This window comes from Aythya marila (genome assembly GCF_965140915.1).
Source record: "Aythya marila genome assembly, chromosome: 15".
Lineage (NCBI taxonomy): Eukaryota > Metazoa > Chordata > Aves > Anseriformes > Anatidae > Aythya > Aythya marila.
Genome location: NC_139056.1, coordinates 10,323,447 through 10,341,742, shown reverse-complemented (window position 1 = coordinate 10,341,742; position 18,296 = coordinate 10,323,447). Strand labels below are relative to the sequence as shown.

At 39.5% G+C, this 18,296-nt stretch overlaps 2 protein-coding genes across 3 annotated transcripts in view; both read left to right on the top strand.

Moving 5' to 3' along the window:
* Positions 1-1,220: 1,220 nt before the first annotated feature.
* On the top strand, positions 1,221-3,889 carry LOC309883761 (parvalbumin, thymic CPV3; the record flags this gene model as incomplete). Its single annotated transcript, XM_082772085.1, has 4 exons — positions 1,221-1,284; positions 1,658-1,790; positions 2,213-2,322; positions 3,864-3,889. The coding sequence occupies exons 1-4, from the start codon at positions 1,224-1,226 to the stop codon at positions 3,887-3,889; spliced, it is 330 nt and encodes a 109-aa protein (XP_082628211.1). The 5' UTR covers positions 1,221-1,223.
* A 6,958-nt stretch (positions 3,890-10,847) lies between these two features.
* Positions 10,848-18,296, top strand: part of CCZ1 (CCZ1 homolog, vacuolar protein trafficking and biogenesis associated) — a 17,446-nt gene continuing 9,997 nt past the window's right edge. For both annotated transcript variants that reach the window (XM_082772251.1, XM_082772250.1), the window contains exons 1-7: positions 10,848-11,067; positions 12,691-12,788; positions 12,917-13,010; positions 13,108-13,182; positions 14,198-14,245; positions 14,884-14,967; positions 17,364-17,539. In XM_082772251.1, coding sequence (XP_082628377.1) covers positions 10,963-11,067; positions 12,691-12,788; positions 12,917-13,010; positions 13,108-13,182; positions 14,198-14,245; positions 14,884-14,967; positions 17,364-17,539 — 680 coding nt within the window. In that variant the 5' untranslated portion in view covers positions 10,848-10,962. The remainder of the gene's footprint in view (positions 11,068-12,690; positions 12,789-12,916; positions 13,011-13,107; positions 13,183-14,197; positions 14,246-14,883; positions 14,968-17,363; positions 17,540-18,296) is intronic.

Below are 18,296 nucleotides of genomic sequence, written 5' to 3'. Positions count from 1 at the left end.
TTTCCGTTCTAGCCCTGACTAGGGACAGCTCTGTAATTTAGAAAACAGTCAGGACACATGAAATGAAGCCTACTGTAGAAAGATTCCCCTAAATTATGCCACACTTCCCTCCACCCCAGTGACAAGTTATCTTTGTCAGGATGAACTGTCACCTCAAATCTTTCATCTCCAACTTCCTTTATGTGCTCCAAAGGACAGACTGACTTCAGGAAACCAACCTAGTTCCATTTCATAAGGTTTTGACTGCTGGAGTCAACTTCCAGCAAGCAACTGGAAGGTCCAGAGGTTAACTGAAAATCTTTAGCACACTTGGAGTTGGAAAGGCTATATTTTGATTGCAGAGTCATACTTAATTAATCCCAAGTGGATTTATTAAAAACATTGCACTTCTTGTCCATATTATCTTAGGATATAAATAGAAAGAAAAGTTTAATTAGTTAAGGAAGAAATTTGAGCTAGGTCTCAAATCTAACATTTGATCCATGAAACAGTAACCTAAGTAGCGGTTATTGTCACCTTTTGAATCCTTTATAAGTCAGAGTGGCAAGCCAGAGCCAACAATACTATTTTGCCTGGTATCTCCTCAGCTCTATTTCCTTTACCTAGCTGAGCAAACTATAAAGGTGAGCAGCTGACTTGAGATTGGTTAAATGATGTTACTGTGTAGAGCTGCACCAGTAGTAAGTACAATACCCATTGCTCTAAAATTTTGATTGCTGGAATTACATGTGGATGGACCATCTGTAGATAAGTATGTTTTCTTTTTATTCTTCAGAACTGTTGGGGGAGAAAACAGAAGCAAACATTCTTGACTTTATTTTTTCCCACTGTCTATACTGTTATTTGTATTGCCAACTGCCATGTACTTCAGTAAGAGTCATTGATAGATTGATGGCAATATTGAGTTTAATATGATGTACTTAACCAGGATGCAGGTAATAGCTTAAAAAAGATTTTAAAATTGTAGATCAACTCACAATACTGTTTACGCGATCCATCTCATTTAGAAGTATTATTTCAGCAGTACTATTTTTACAGAAGTAGCGTACTAGATCTTCTAATTTACTTAGGAACAGCAGCAATTTCAGTCTGATCAAATAGGTTCATCTAACTTTAAAAATCATTAGCCAGTATTCCTCAAAACATAGAAAAAACAATTTGTTGTAAGATGCAGTTGCATTTCATAAATCTGTTTGCAATATATTATTTTGAACAGGTTTAACATGAGCCTCACAGACATTCTAAGCCCTTCTGACATTGCTGCTGCTCTGCAGGACTGCCAAGGTGAGAAAACAATTAAAACTCTAAAAATCTATTATTTTCTGTAACACATGGCAAGTCTAATTCAGTCCCAAATGCATACTGAACAAGCACATACTCAACAGACTTCTGTAGTCTCTTTCCGTAGCAGCTGTCACAGTGCATTTGTTCATGAGATTTCAATTTGTGGGTGGTTTGAGATTGTTTGTAACCTATCGCCCTGATTTCTTGATGTTTACCTGGGCATTATGCAGTATAGCAAAATGTATTCTTTGTCAGCCTTCACCTACTGTTCATGTTTAGAACAATTAAAAAGTAACAAAGCTGCATCCTCAGACCATTTAGGAGCAGTAAACATAGTGGTCTGGGGTTAATTTATTTATTAATTTATTTTCAGCTCCAGATTCCTTTAGTCCCAAAAAATTCTTTCAGATCAGTGGGATGTCTAAAAAGACCAGCAGCCAGCTCAAGGAGATCTTCCGGATTCTTGACAATGACCAAAGTGGCTTTATCGAGGAAGATGAGCTCAAGTAAGGATTTTCTGGGTTACTTTGCCTAGTAAGAGCCTATCCACAAATTACCACTTTTTTCTTTCCAGAACTGTTCCATAAAGGGGTGCCTCAGGTTATGCTTAATATTGATAAACCCTTCACCAGATTGTGGATGGTGCATTTGAGCAGACAATCCTGACAGTCAAAGATAGATTAGTAAATACCTGCCATTACTGCGTAGTATAGAAAAAAAACAACACCTCCTTGGGGCTGGATTTTGGTAGCGGGCAGAATTCAATGTATCTGGGCTGGACTTACAAAGCAAAACTGTACATGAAGAAAATTTACCCTCCAGTGTTTGTAGTAGATAATCTATTTACAGATAGCTATCAGTGTGATGATACAGCCAACAAAAAATTGTATGCCCTGAAAAATCATAATCAAAGGTGCTTCCCACCTAGGTATTTCCTTCAGAGGTTTGAGTGTGGAGCCCGAGTGTTAACTGCCTCAGAAACCAAGACTTTCTTGGCAGCTGCAGACCACGATGGGGATGGTAAAATCGGGGCCGAAGGTATTTATTTCCATATATAACTAAGATCCTCAAGGTGTGTTGTAAGTGATGCGTGATTCTCTTTTATATTGATGGCACGTTAATGTACCTCCAGTTAATTTGCTGAAACCCTCTCAGTACTGACCTGTGTGAGTGCAGAACTGGTACCTGACCTTACAGCTTCATCTCAACTCCTCATGCATGAGTAAGTCAAAAAGAAAAGAAAAAAACCCTACCCAGCTTCCTCACCGCCACTGATAGATTTCCAGTTGCTTTGCAAGGAACAGCTCCCTTTTTCTCCTCCTACCTACTCTGATGTAAAGCATCACCAGTTCACTCGTGCTACACGCATGTGAAACGAGGACAAAAGAGCCAGCCCTGCAGAGCAGAATCACCAGCACGTACAAAGGCTCATGTACAGCAGTATCTCCCTAAAGGAATTCTACTAGTTTCAGTGAAATCACTCGTAATGTGCAGGAGCTAGCAGCATGCAGTTGACTATTAGTTTTGCATAATAAGGAGAACAGCATGATCGAGTGTCACCGCCCCGACACGAGATACCACAGAAGGCTGTGCGTGCAGATGGAGGTTATTTACCTCCGGTGCCGGGCTACGCATCAGATAAGGAGCGGCTGTTTTAGGAAGCAGCAGATTGCATCCACCCCCTGGAAACACTGCTGTGGTTTAATGGCTGCTCAGCACAAAAACCTCACCATCTCCTAACACTGTCCTTCTGGGTCTCATTTTGGATAGGAAGCACATGCTCACAAAAAAGGCTTGGAGCCAACGGCAGCTTGTCCCACGCGAGAAGCAAGCTGCCCAGCAGGCGTGAAAGGAGTTTAGAGAAGGGCACGCAGGGAATGTGCTGCCGTGCAGATTGCCCAGCTCACTGCGCCAGGGGCACAGGACTCTTCTGTTCCTTCTTTGGAAGGAATTAAATCCAGTTCCTTAGGAAACATGCCAGAACAACCACACATGATTTATGAAGCCATCTATATATTTAATAGAGTCTTTCTGGGACAGGATTGATCAGATGCTCTTAACTCACAGAAGACAACTTAAAAAAAACTTTCTAATGCTGGTATCTTGTTGAACACCACAATACCACATGAAGCTTCACACATTTTTAGCTTTATCCTCTCATCTAAATCAACAGTTCTCAACTGCTGAAGCACTACAAACAGCTAGTAAGACACAAGGATTCATGTTTAATCCTGCCTAAGGTCTGTTTATTCTGATTCTACATTGGCCATTCCATTAAATTTGCCAAAAATAACTATTAGGCAGAGAAGGCTACAACTACCCTGGGCACTTATTATTCCTTATAAATGTCAGCAAATCACTGCCTTTCCATCTGTTGTTTGATTAATTAAATTTGTCTGCCTAAACAGGAAATTTAGGCAATGTCTCTCTTGCATGCAAGTTTCTTCCATTCTGATCATTTATCAGGTAATTGCTTTCTGTCTATTTCGATTCTAAATCTCTTGATAAGCCATTAATCTTTTCCTCCTAATCCTTTTATTTTACTATTTCTACTGTAAATATTGTCTTATTTTTCACAGAATTCCAGGAAATGGTGCAATCTTAGAGGTTCAAAAAGACCAAACAGGATAGAATCGGGATGAACCTGCAAGAAAAACTCCGAAACCTTGAAAATCAGCAGTCCCTTATGTATTTATCTTGACAGTGTCTGTTATTTGTTCACTGACTTAATAATATAATGAAACACTAATTCATGATTTTTTTTTTCATTGTGTGGACCATTTACCGTGTTCTAAACTCTACCAGACACTTCCCTTAAAAATATCCAATAAAAATACTTACTTACTGCAACTTGTCTGCTTTTTTTTGAACAATAAATGGAAACATATGAATTCTTAAACAGAAAGTGTTAATCTCTCAAAGATCTTAATCTTATCAGAGCCTCATATATAGATCTGATTGAACTCTGTGGGAGTTCTCTCTACAATAGACTTTCTGTATTAAGCTTGAAGTCCTCAAAACCCTCAGTTCTTAGGCCAAGACTAGGGGCTCAGATATAACTAGGAGGTAGGTGAAGAGTCATCTCTTGTTGACTTCAAAATGAAAAGCAGTTTTTTTATTGTATTTTATTTTTTTTGCCTAGGAAATGGTTTCTACATGAGAGTGTTGCAGTTTCAAGCTGTATTTTTTTACATCAACCAACCAAGAGAAGTTAAAAATTGTATGTTTTCATGCGGAAAGAATTTAAAAAAAGGAAAAAAGCCTCTGTGGACTTGAGGCTTCATATAAACTGTAAGGCTTTAAAAAATAGAGGCAAAAGATGTCCTTCTTTGTGGTATTTTTTTTTTTAAGCTTTCTCAAAGGGAGGACTAAAAGTGTGGAGGAAAGACTTGTAGAAATGCATGTTGAGAAAGCTCCAACATATTCCAGCTGGTATTTCTGGGCTATGTCGCCTAACATAATAGTAATTGAGAAATTCCTCTTAGCCTCAAACACGTTCATCACTGAAGCAAAAACATTTAAATACACTAAATTTTTCTCACTAGACAGCAGCACAAACGCAATCATGATTCATCCTTGAGTACTCACCTCTAATGCCTTCTCTACAGCCAATGAATCTTCTGGGAGCCAAGCACTGAAGAACCAGCCAGAAAAATTTACTGCTTTAAACATGTGTACATTACCCTACACCTCTTAACAGCTGATGGTTAAAAATAGAATTTTTGTCCCATTTCAAAATGTTTTAAATCACCTTAGTTTAGTTATTCATACACTGGGATACTCAGGATATGTGAGAATTTAAAATGATTGTGAGATTTTTCCTTTTATTGTGCAAAATAATAACAACAAACTGATAAAAAAAAAATAACACTGAATTTAAATAATCTTTCTCAACATGAAGAAATGTTCTCACCTGCCAAAATTCCCTGGAGCATCAAGGACTTAAACAAAGCTACTCAGATTTACGTGAGGTAAGGATCAGACCCATGGAGAGATTCTCATAGCATAAGATCACAGGATATTCACAAGAAATAAAATTTCTTCTTGGCAACAAAACCAGCCTGATGACAGAAGGGTCTTGGACTAGATCACATGTAAGTTACAAAGCATTCTCCATTTCACTGACAATTAACTTTCCTGACCTTGACTAACCATATTACATTAAGCAGGAAAATGCATGTAAAAACAAAAAAGCCATTGCACTCTGTATCTCCTCTCAACATCTCAGCCTCCTCACCATGTTCCTACACAAAGAAACCCAGAGGCAAAGTACAAATTCTGTTATTCTCCACTAAGATGCAACACGCTGCTGGAGCCAGTCGCTGGACAGGAGGTGGACAGAAGATTTATGCACTGCCCTGACCCAAAACAAGTTTTTCAGTGAAATTAGAACTTTCTTCATTTTCCAGAAAACGGAATATATTACAGTCGTCTGCATTAGAAGTTCCTGTAAAACATCTGAGCTACAAAACTTAAGACCAATCAAGATGCCAACAAAAAGACTAGGGAAGCATCTTTTAGCCACTAGCCTGATATGTATCTTCTTTTACCCAATTTATATGTAAAGTCTTTATTAGAAACTTGTGCATCATTACTAGCTTGAAACATGCCTCAGTTCTTTGTATATAGCTTATTATTCAATACAAGTCAGTACCAAACAAGAAAGATGCAAGTCACTTACTCTGAGCTATTTTGAAATATATCTAGCACCCCAAGTACCGCAGTTAAAGGAATCCTTCCACACATTTCCATCACACACACATAAAAAGTACCTTGAAAAAAAAAAGTACCAAAGTACAGCAGCTACTGCAGCAGATTACTGGTTTCTGTGGGAATTTGCATTTTAATTAAAAGGAAATTCTCTGACGTGGGATTTCTGAAATACAAGAAACTTTTAAAGTAAAATCAACTTATCACTTCCCTGGGATCCCTCAGGTGCTAAATCATACTTTCAAATGCTGTTGGCCTTGTCTGTAAAACACATGAAAGTGATATCTCAAATTGGATTTTCTCACTGACAGAGATACCTTTCTGCTCCATGGCCTAAAACAAAGTGTCATGGCTAAGCCTCATTCTACAGACATGGTACATTGAATTCTGATTGCTTTCAAGCAGGGAGGGAGTTGTAACTTAGAAAGCTCCCGCACAGGGGCCTACTGACTGACAAAGAAGGAAAAATATCTTACCATATTGTAAGGACACAGTAAGTTGCATTATTTATCACACTATTGGTACACACCGAAGAACATGAGCAGCTAATTTCTACAATTGTTGTAATAAATGAAATGGAAATAAGGGCTGCCTTTATCAAGCATACTCAGTACAAAGATTTGCCCAGAGACAGCATTCAGAAATCAGCTACAACTAACAATCATGTTTACAGACTGCAATAAAATTTGCAGCTAGTTACCAGAACTGCCACTTGTAAATTATATTCTAAAACTTTTTACTAAGTACAACTATAAAAATACATTTTTAGAACATACTTGGAAATACCAGAATACCTATGATTCCAGCAAGAATACAAGTCTCTTTAGTTCCTTTGCATGTTTACATTATTTACACCACAATACGCTAAAAATATCCTGTCTGTGAACAGTTAAAATTAAATATAAAATGTAAAAGAATAAACAGTGGCCTATTCAACATCTCAGCATGGAAAAAAAAAACACAATACCATGCTTTAAATGCATCAACCTATGACATAATTCCTCATGTAATTCTCTCTCTTTTAAGCCTTGCTGTGATCAGCAGGGAAACAGCTAACATATTACTGTTAATCGTCTTCAGTGCTGAAATCCTTTTACCTGCCTAGCCCCTTCCTCATCCACTCTTCCCAGCTCTTCTTTCATGGGTACTACAGATTCAGTCTACTGACAATGCCTAGGCTTTCCTAGTACATTAAACAAATCAAAACATTTAAATATCTCCAGTTTTTCATGAAAGTAGGATTTTTATTTTATTTTTTTATTTATGCTATTCAGTGACTCTGCATGCTTAACCATAACCAAAACTAGTATAAATTTACTACCTTCCACTATGGAATCTTGGATTCTGCAAAGCGTACACAACTGTTATTAAACCATCTCTACTCACCGTGACACTCAAATAGCTTCTCGCATTCCTTGACACCACAGTAAGAGCAAATCTGGGGGAGATGAACAACGCTCTTCAGAGCAGGGGCAGGACCCTTGCGTCTCGCTGCAGTGTTACATTTTCACACAGAGCTACAAAGGCTTGGTACAGAATTAACAAAGCGTGCAGAGTAGGGATACACAGCCATTGTGCTTTTTGCTGGATCACAGCACTATTTTGTAATTTATTTGTGAAACTAATCCCAAACTGCTGAGTCCACACATTTGTTAACACATTTTGACCACATACTGTCAATGGAACAGCTATTTGAGCTGTCAGCTGTATTTACTTACAGCTGTCAGCTCCAACACCCGGAGTGATTGATAGCATACCTTTTTGTTAAGTCTGTTACTATGCAGCTGATGGAAATGCTCAAAATAGTACCTAGAAACAGGCTCAACAAACCAAAAAGTATGACTGTACGATGCTGAAGATATTACTATTCCTTATTCCAACTTGTTTGTTGTTGGTGTGTTGTTTTTTGTTTTTGTTTTTGTTTTTTAATATAAATTGGAAAGCACTAATAAAGTTCTTAATTATTTGTCTCTTGATGCTGGGGTTGTCCTGTCAAATTTCCAAAAGTACTTATGCAGCAGTTTAATTTTACGTAATCATGGGCTAGGAATCACATTTCAAACTCAGGGAGATCTGATGCCACTTTGCAAATGCCAAGGTGTGGTGTTACTGCATATACAATTAAGAAGATGGGATGAAATTGGAACCACAATTGAAGTTTCTTCCCACCCTGTTAATTTGTATATCAGAGATGTAATAATTTAAATTAATTGAATCTATTATCACTTCCTCTTTGTAGATTCTCATAAATACTTCCACCAAGAACGATATAAAATTACATGTGAGATTCCATTGAGCAGAACTGTATTTTAGCAATCACTACACATATGTTAATGCCCTTTCTAAAGGGAGTTTGGCACGGAAATTCCTTCCTTATCAATCACCAGTCACAGTAAGTATCCACTGTCCAACCATATGCCTCCACAGTTCATCCCTTGCAACAGTATTTGTATTACACCAGTAAACAGGCATCCTAGTCATAGACCAGGATCTTAGTTAAATCCTGAACAAACACACATCTAAAAGATTATCCCAACCCAAACCAAAATCTAGTCACTATGGTTTTATAGTTTCTTTGGTAATAAATAAATAAACCTGTTATTTACACCACCAATTTCAAGGTTTTCCATGTTTTGCTTAAAGTGAGCGATACAAAGAAATTTAACTTTTCTGGCCTGCCATCCTAATCACCACCACCATGAACAGGGGGGAACCTTTGCTTTTTTTAACTGATATATTCAGCACTGACTGCATGTTCCCAGAAATTGTCTCACCTGTGCAACAACCTTTAAACTGACAGGCCATAACTCCAACATCTGAGCAAAGCACTGCAATTTAGCTCACAGCTGTAGGGTAGGAAGCTAGAATTACCGTTTTTAGATGCCTAATCCTGAGGCAGATGGCCTGATACTTACTCAACATGAACTCAGGGCAACCCTGTAGGCCTCATGGCACCAGCACCTTCCTTTTCCTGCTTTTTGTGCTGGCCAGGGGCAGAAGTCACTTTAACCTACAGTCTCTCTGAAAAAAATGAAGTTAAGTTACAGATCAGAATCTCTTGGCAGCTTTGGAAACACTTCCTACAGCTGTTAAAGACCTGGCTGACAGTGACTAGAAGCACAGTATGGTGTCCCTCCAACCACTGCAGTTCACGCAACACCATGAGCTTCTTGGCTCTTAAGAGGTTTGGGTTAAACACCATGAGCACAGGCACGAGAGGTCACACCCAAGGCAGTGTTGAGCTCCGCACCCATGGAAAATAAACCTGCACACACATACTACTTTCACGTGAATTCACATGCTCACACTGCCTTAAGCCAGGCTTACAGGCCTCATTCCAGCAGCTTGCCTGGCACACCATACCTCACAGCCAGCCCAGGACTGCCATTTTGTGTCTCCCCTCCCTCACAGGAGGTGCACCCCGCCATTTTGTGCCTCCCCTTCCTCAAATGAGGTGCACCCCGCCATTTTGTGCCTCCCCTTCCTCAAATGAGGTGCACCCCGCCATTTTGTGCCTCCCCTTCCTCAAATGAGGTGCACCCCGCCATTTGGTGCCTCCCCTCCCTCACAAGACACATATGCCACCATTTTGTCTCCCCTCCCTCACAGGAGGTGCACCCCGACATTTTGTGTCTTCCCTCCCTCACAGGAGGTGCACCCTGCCATTTTGTGCCTCCCCTCCCTCACAGGAGGCATACCCCACCATTTTGTGCCTCCCCTTCCTTACAGAAGGCAGCTGTCTCCCTCAGTCTAGGTACCAGGTGTGTTACAGACACAGCATCCCACCTGGGATGCAAGACGGACCTAAAACTGACCCTGCCAGCCCTGGAGAAAATTGCATTCCTCTCTCTCTTGCTTACACTGCTCACTTTTTGGGTACAGACTGATTAAATATTAAATTACTGCAGTCTTACATCATCTTTATTCTGCACTGGGTTCACTCAGCACCAAGTTGGGTTTTCAGGAATCAACTCACGAGGCTGATTAGACTATCTAGAATGACATAACTAGCACTGAAAGTACATAGAAACTAAAAGAGCAACCGAAGTAATGACAAAGTGGAAAATTAAAAACTTAGGAGTGCAAGATGTGCAATTATATTTTTTACACCTTTTTTAGATGGTTAAGTAGGCAATTACTTAACTTAGCTTTTTTTTTTTTTCAGATTCCCAAGATTCATACTTGTAAGAGAAGCATCACTGCCCTGCACTATGTATCTGTCTCTACTTATAAATTCACACTGAGTTTTTATTAATTTGGAATTGAAAGGTAACAGAAAAGCTTTTCAAGTGCTTAATGAGTTAAATGCAGCTACCTAGTATGTGCCACACATAAAATAACCAGAATAAATGTAATGCATCCATTTATGGAGAGAGGATTACCTGCACTACGTGATGCTGGGACGACATGTCCTTCAAGATATTCAAAGTTGTGGATCTCATCTCTCAAACCTTTTTTTTTTTTTAACCCTAGAAATAAGGCGTTTCTACTTTTTCAGCTACTGGGCGTCTTTGAGTGGAAGGGGACTGAACCGTGCTGTGGTTTTGCTCTTCAGAAAGGGGCAGCTTTGGCCAAAAGCTTGGTGATTTGGCACCGTCCAAACCGGCAGGACCCCTCGCCTGCAGAGGGGCTGCTGGAGGCTCCAGCAGGGCTCGGGGATCACCACTCGCTGAGGGGGACTCCCGCCCCGCTCCCCAGCCCCGTCGCCCCTCACAGCACAGGGCCGTGCCCGAGGCAGGGCTGACCAGCGCCGCCCACCTCTCTCTCTCCGCCGGCTGTGGCGCTGCGGAGCGCCGTGTCCCGCCGGGCACGGGAGCACTTCCCGGGCCGTGCCGTGCCGTTCCGGGGCGGGGGAGAAGGCGGAAGCGGTGTGGGGCTGGTGCCGGTGCCGGCGGAGGGCCCTGGGCTGCTCCCTGATGGTGTGTGGCGGCGGCGGCCGGCCCCAGGCGCGCTCGCTTCCAGCTCGGTATGGCGACGGCGGCGGCGGGGGGAGCCGCCCAGGAGAAGCAGCTCGCTCCGACCCTGCTCAGTTTCTTCATCTACAACCCCAAGCTGGGGCCCAAAGAGGGAGAGGTACCGGAGGGAGGGACGCCGCGGCTCGGGGCTGCGGGGCGAGAAGGGCGCGGGGGCCCTCCGGTGCTGTCCCGGCCCCGGGGCGGCTGTCGGGGCTCGGCTGCCCCTCTCCGAGGCCCTGGGGGCCGGGGGGTTACCGCTTCCCCTGGCTCCTGCGGCCGCCTTCCTCTGGCCGTGTCCTGCTTCTGGCAAAGCAGTGACCAAGATGTTGTCAGTGGTAGCATGTAAAATATTGCAGGTGGTCTGTTAGGTACTGTGTTTTACTCATGCGATAACTTCTTCTAAAATACCTTTTTCAATCGCTATAATCTGGTAAAAAACTTCAGTCATTAATTTAGCTAAATCTAAGCTATTGCTAGTTAGCACTAGCATTACAGTGCTCATGCCACTGTGATTTTTAATTTCAATAAGCCAGAATCTGTATTTGTAGATAATAACATACTGTATGATTTGTGTGATAGCCTTTAGATTTAGTAGTGCTTTTGCACAGGGCTGTGGCTGTACTTACTTATTAGTGACTGACGAGGCTGACTGCACCCTCGGTGAGTCCGTGGATGGCTTGAAGCTGGGGGGAAGCTGTTGATGTGCTGGAGGGCAGGGCTGCTGCTTGGAGGGATCCTCAGCAAGCTGGGGAAACAGCTAGGAGAAATCTCACAAAGCCCGACAAAAGCAAATGCAAAGCCCTGCATGTGGGACAAAACGATCTTGTGCAGCATGGGCTGGCTGGTTAGAAGGCAGCTTTGCAGAACAGGACCAGGGAGTCCTAGTGAACAACAGGTTGTACATGAATCAGCAGTGTGCCCTTGTGGTAGTGAAAACCAACAGCATCCCAGGCTGGTGAGTGAGAGTGTATTAGCAGGTCAAGAGAAGTGGTCGCTTCCCTTTGTTTGTGGTCACTGTGGTCCCCTGGGGCTTCCCAGAGCAGGAAAAACACTGACAGACTGAAGCAGGTCTAGCAGAGAGCCCCTGTTGGTCAGGAGGCTGCAGTACCTGATGTGTCAGGAAACCCTTAGAGAACTGGGTGCGTGCAGCCTGAAAAGCAGAATGGTGTTGGAAGGGGGTCTTGTGGCTGTCTTCACCTGCCTGAGGGGCCCTTAGAGAGAGAATGGAGCCAGGTTCTTCTTGAAGAGGCACAGTGGAAGGATAAGAAGCAATTATGAGATGACATTGCAGCAAGGGAAATTCTGATGAGATAATTTCTTCATGTTGAAGTGGTCATACATCAGATCAGGGCCCAGAAAGTCTGTGCCATCTTCAGCCTTGGAGATACTCAGAACTTGACTGGACAGGGCCCTGAGCAATCTGATCTAGCTTTCAAGCTAGTCATGCTTTGATCTGGCTTTGAAGCTAGCCTTGCTTTGAACTAGCTGTGAAGTGGTTATGGCCTGTTATTTCAATAGCCTTGGAATTTATAAACCATTTTGAAGTGTCTTGGGATGACTGCTGAAGCATGCTTAAATATGACTTTTAGCCGTTATTACAGAAGCCTATTTAGGTACAAGATAAAATTTTGCCTAAAAGACTGTGATTGAAGTTTAAAAACAATCAGAACATGATCTGAGTATTCTTTAACTTTGATTCTGTTAAAATGCATTTTGCTTTGATTCTTATTTTAAATTTTAGGAAGAAAAGAAGATTCTCTTCTATCACCCAAATGAAGTAGAAAAGAATGAAAAAATTAGAAATGTGGGACTGTGTGAAGCTATAGTACAGTTCACAAGGTATAAAGTCTGACTGCATGACTCATTGTATTAGCACAAACAAAATGCTTAACATTTCCCACTCATATATGTTTTCTTTTTGTGTGTGTATATAAATATCTATATCTACATTAATGTTTTCTTTCTAGGACCTTTAGTCCAACAAAACCTGCAAAATCCCTACATACACAGAAGAACAGACAATTTTTCCATGAACCTGAAGAGAATTTCTGGATGGTCATGGTACTTATGCATATGATATGCATATTTCTAAAACATCATATCAGAATGTTCTCAATGCATTCTGCATTGTCTAATGCCAGCCTGTTCCACCTTCTAGGTTGTACGAAACCCTATAATAGAAAAACACAAAGATGGAAAACCAGTCTATGAATATCAGGAAGAAGAATTACTGGTAATACTGAACTCTCCCTTCTCCCCCCTTTTAAATAAGTTATTGCATTTTAAGAGTAGCACCAGAAATACCTTAGTTTGATTCTTACTGAACTGCAGCCAAATTGACTTAAAATATGCATATAGCCATAAATGGAAAAAAGACAAAGTAGTTTTCAATTCAGTTTAGAGAAGACAGCAAGACAGGGAATTATCTAAATAGCAGTTCAAGATCACCTAACAAACATCAGTGAAATACACAGCTGTGAGACTTTTTTGCTTGGAATAGGCAAGTATTTCTTAGGATCTGTTAATTTTTATTTAAGAATCTGTAAGATTCTTGAATGTAGTTTTATTAGGTTTAAGTACATGTTTTACAACTTTAAGACTACCAGTAATCTTTACTAATAAGCTGGAAAGCCAAACAGCTAAAACCTATCACAGGATTTCTCATCCAGACTGCAGTATCTTTACGCCAGTTTAATTGTATGCAGGAAAGGTATTTGGTCAGCTGAAATAATGTTTAAAGAGGTGGTTGTTTATGCTGCCTCTGTTCATTACAGTATGCATACTAATGCTGTTACTTCTTTAGTCCTGTGATAAAGATTGGTGTTGTCACTCTGTTTCATCAAACAATAAAAGTATTTTTTTTCATTAAGATTTTAGTGCAATAACAACTTGGTATGATGTCCCACCTCCTTTAGCCTTTGAATATGAAGAAGAGAACAGTGGTCAGAAATAAGTTCATTTTAATTGACCACTGGCCTTAGGGAAATACGCTATTTGTGACTGATATCTTGTGCTTGAGTTAATAATGTTTGATATTAAAGGGGGGAAGGACTCCCTTTGAAATAGTACCTTATATGTATGAAGAAATCTCTAGATGTTGACTGAAAATGCTATTTAACTTTTCAGAGACCAAATTCTCTAATTTGTGCATGTGCCTGCTCTTTGAGTGTTTGTTACGTGTAGTTCATAGCAAGAATATTTGAAATACTGTCTCTGCTTGTACTAATGCCTTGCTCTTTTTTCTGCAGGATAAGGTCTATAGTTCGGTCCTGCAGCAATGCTACAGCATGTACAAGGTAGAGTTAATAATACAGAGGCTCTACTTCTGGGCAGAGAAAGAGATCCTTATGGTACTATTTGGATGTGCAAGCTCATCATTGCTTTGAGATGCTTGTCTCATTGCTGTTGGCTGCAGTAATAACTCTTAATAACTATTCCTGAAGCTGTAATAGTGGTGATGGAAGAGAAAAAATAAAGCTGTTGCAGTTGCCAGTGTTAGTTCATTAGCTTACAGTAAAAATAAGAGCCTTCTAATTTCCGTGAAGTCCAGATTTCTTCTTTTGTGGACAGTTATGACACTAAGCACTTGCTTTTGATGTTTATATTATCTGTTGGAGAAACAATACCGAATAAAGGCCATCAAAATGGCTTTTAGAAAATAAGGAATTAAGATGTTTAAGCAACAACGGTAAGTAACTTCTCTGCTAATGGAGAATGTGTTTTCCTTCTCTAATTCTGACCATGCTGCTATGTATACCTGGAGTCTGCAAATCTGAGAGAGGATCTTTCAATAAGGGAGGGGTAAATTGGCATCTATGCGGAGCTGTAGTACTGAGGCACAGAAGCTGTATTGTAATCTAGCTATATTCATAGTCGAGTTACTTGAAATTAAGGTAACTACACAATTATCTGACTGACTTCTTTTAACCACTAGCTTTTCAATGGCACATTTGTGAAAGCCATGGAAGATGGAGGCGTAAAAGTTCTAAAGGAAAGACTAGAGAAGTTCTTCCATCGGGTAAGACTTTATTTTTCAGGCATATACAGTGTGATTCTACATTGGAAATAAAAAGTAAAACGTTTCTCTATGTGGCTTCAGTGTATCTCTAAAACATGAGCAGTGGAAAAGATGTAGCAACAATACAAAAAGCCTAGTTACTTGTTCTTTCCAAATACTTCCTGCTTCCTACTACTTCTTTAAAGGAGTTGAACCACAAAAAGGGTTGTAGTTTGATAGAAGAGTTTAGCTATTGAATATTTTTTTTTTCTAATGGAATCATGTTAATTCTTTGGAAATTCTGCTTTAACGTTTGAATTGGTTAGTGGGATAATCGTTTGTGCAGACCTATCTGAGAAACTGTTAAAGAGTGATTCAAATTGGAAAGAACCTGGAGAGGCTATTGTAGTTCAACCACCTGCTCGAAGTAGGGTAACATTGAATTCAAATTAGGTTTCATGTGGCTTTGGCTGGTTGACTCTTAAAAGTATCCAGGGTTGGAGTTTCTACAACCTCCATGCACAGACATTGAAGTTCCATAGCACAGTGAAGTAATTGATAGTTGTGATTTTTAACTATATTTTTTTTCTGTGTGGGATCAATAGTCATGCCTGAGAAGGCTTCAGGAAATAAACCTTGTTTATAACTTGTCTTCAGTATTTAACTTCAATTTTGAACAGCAAATGCTTTAGTAAAAGGATGGAAAGCAAAACTTACTTCTGAGCAGGAAGTCAATCAAATATTTTCATTTAACTTTCATGTAAAGTAGTCACATCTAGCAAAAGTTTGAGTTCCTACATGCAAAGTTTAATCGAGCTGACTTCAGAAGATAGCAGCCAAGTGTCTGTCTGCCCCCATTCTTCTCATTTGCATGGAAGGAAATGGAGGGTTGGTGTCAGCAGTTAGTTCTCTTGTTGTAGAGATTTGAATATTGCTATCTCTGATAATGATAAGAGTGTAGACATTGCATACTGATGTTTAAAATTGTCTCTTATGAACTTTTAAGAAAAAAGTGTAAAAAAAAAAAAAGCACAATTCAAATCGATTTTAGGATAGGCTTTTTTTTTTTTTTGGATTGTTTTGTTTTTCTTAGTTTTGGATTTTTCTGTTTGCATGTTGGTTTCTTGTAAGGCTATCATAGACGCTAGAATGAACTCTGTTGGCACAAGGAGTCCTTCTTTGATTTGCTGGTGTACACTTTTGTCTAGGCTGCATTCAAAAAATACAGCATGGCAAAAAGGGAAGTAATAGATCATCTTTAAAACATTAGTTTTCCTTTCAAGCTCCTAGTGAAAATAAAACAGTAGTCACTGAGATTAGTATAACAAACTATTAGTATGTTATTAGTATTAGTAGATTAGTATAACAAACTTTTCCAAGGAAAAGTTGTTTCTCTTTTTTGCTGGGGAATTAGAAATGCTTAGAAAGTTTGGTCATGCAAATTACTCTGTTGTAACCCTATTGAATGAATTGGTTATGTGCTGATAGCAGGCTTGGTCTGCATTGAAACTGTGAAAGGAAATGAGACTTAGATAATAAACTGTGACAGAGATCTGTCATACTGTCTGTAAGTACCATGGAATAAGTAAATGTGAACAAGAATACACATTTTTAAACGGAATGAGAACAAGCTCTAATTTTTAAGCCAATAAAATTATTCTGCAAAGCTGAAGATTGACCTGAGCAGTTCAATATGTGTGTATGTGCTTGGTTGAATGCAGATATTTTTTTTTTTTTACTGGGTAGACAAAGATCTTTGTAATGACTTGATAACAACTTGCTTTAGCTATGCTGTCTTGTGTGTGTGAAACTAATTTTTGTTGACTATTTCCTACTAGTCTAGTACGGTGGTAATGTATGCAGTGCTGACGAGTGAAGTTCAAAAGCGGGGCTTGTATTATTGCTTGGTATTTGGTAATGTGAAATGACTGTAGAGGGAGCCACTGGATAACTCATCTTTCATAGACCAGGGTGTCTGATAGTGTGTTTAAAATCTACTGGTAAAGCTCACAATGTATCAGGAAAGAGAATAATAAAAATTTTCTTTTGCACATTGCAAGCTAATGTATTTATCTAATATTTCAGTGAAAATATTTCATAGAATTATTCTGTGATTCTATGATCTAATATTACTACAGAGTTATTTCTGAAATTAAATAGTAGTATGATGGGCTGTGCGTTCTTGTCCTCTCCAAGGATCTTGAGCTAGCCTTAAAAGCTGTTGTCCCTCATTAAATAGTAGTAAATTGACATCTGGATCACACTGATACAATAAGGAGTACTTCAGGCAAACAGGACTAGAAGGGATTTTTTGGATTTTTAGTCTAGATTACAGGAAATTAGACTCAGATTTGTCATTTAAATGTACACATTGGAATTTTTCTGAATTCTAAAAACAACTGTCATTATCCTCTTAGTACTTGCAGACATTGCACTTACAATCTTGTGATCTGCTGGACGTATTTTGTGGAATCAGCTTCTTTCCACTGGATAAAATGACTTACTTGAAAATTCAGTCATTTATTAATAGGATGGAAGAAAGCTTGAACATAGTCAAATATACTGCATTTCTCTACAATGATCAGCTTATCTGGTAGGTACTCTGATAATTTCTTTTATGTGTTTTTAAATTATCCTTCTATAAATAAGTGCCATAATAGCAAAGCTGAATCAGTGAACAAGGTGCATGAAAATGCAAAAACAGAATGCTAGGAAGAGTGACATGGAAGAAAGTCTTTGGTCTTTTGCTTTAAAAATCTCTAAGCTGTACCAAATTATTATTTCCAAGTAGCCCTAAGGAGCAGCTATAAGCCTGTTCTTGTAGTTCCATTTTATGTCTCCTAAAATCAATGAATCTCTCCATGCCTGCAATAACTTTAGGTCTTTCCAGTTCTACCAAATATTGATTGGACTTCTATGTGAGTCTTGTTCCTACTAAACTGCTTAAGGTGAAGTCTATGAAACTTTTGAGCTATCATCTCTGCTCTTAAACTAGGTAGTAATATGGCAAGTAGATTCAAAAGTTATTGAGGAAGGAATGTGAGCCTTTTATTAACCTAGCTGCCAGAGCAAACCAAGCAAAAGTTCCAATTTATAGATCTGTATTTAGTTTTGCAGGGGCAACTTAAAGTAATAAGCCTTGAAAAAGCATGTTTGATACTTAATTATTCTTTAATATGTCCCAGCCCTCATTGTGAAAAATACTGGGGGGAAGCATTGTTTTTTTTTTTAAACAAAGACAAGTATTTAAGTTTGCAAAATCAAAGCTAACTTAACTTTTCAGCTAATCTAGGGGGCATTTACTGACGTGACACAGTTGTTCAAGGCATACTGCTTCATTCGCAGCTAAA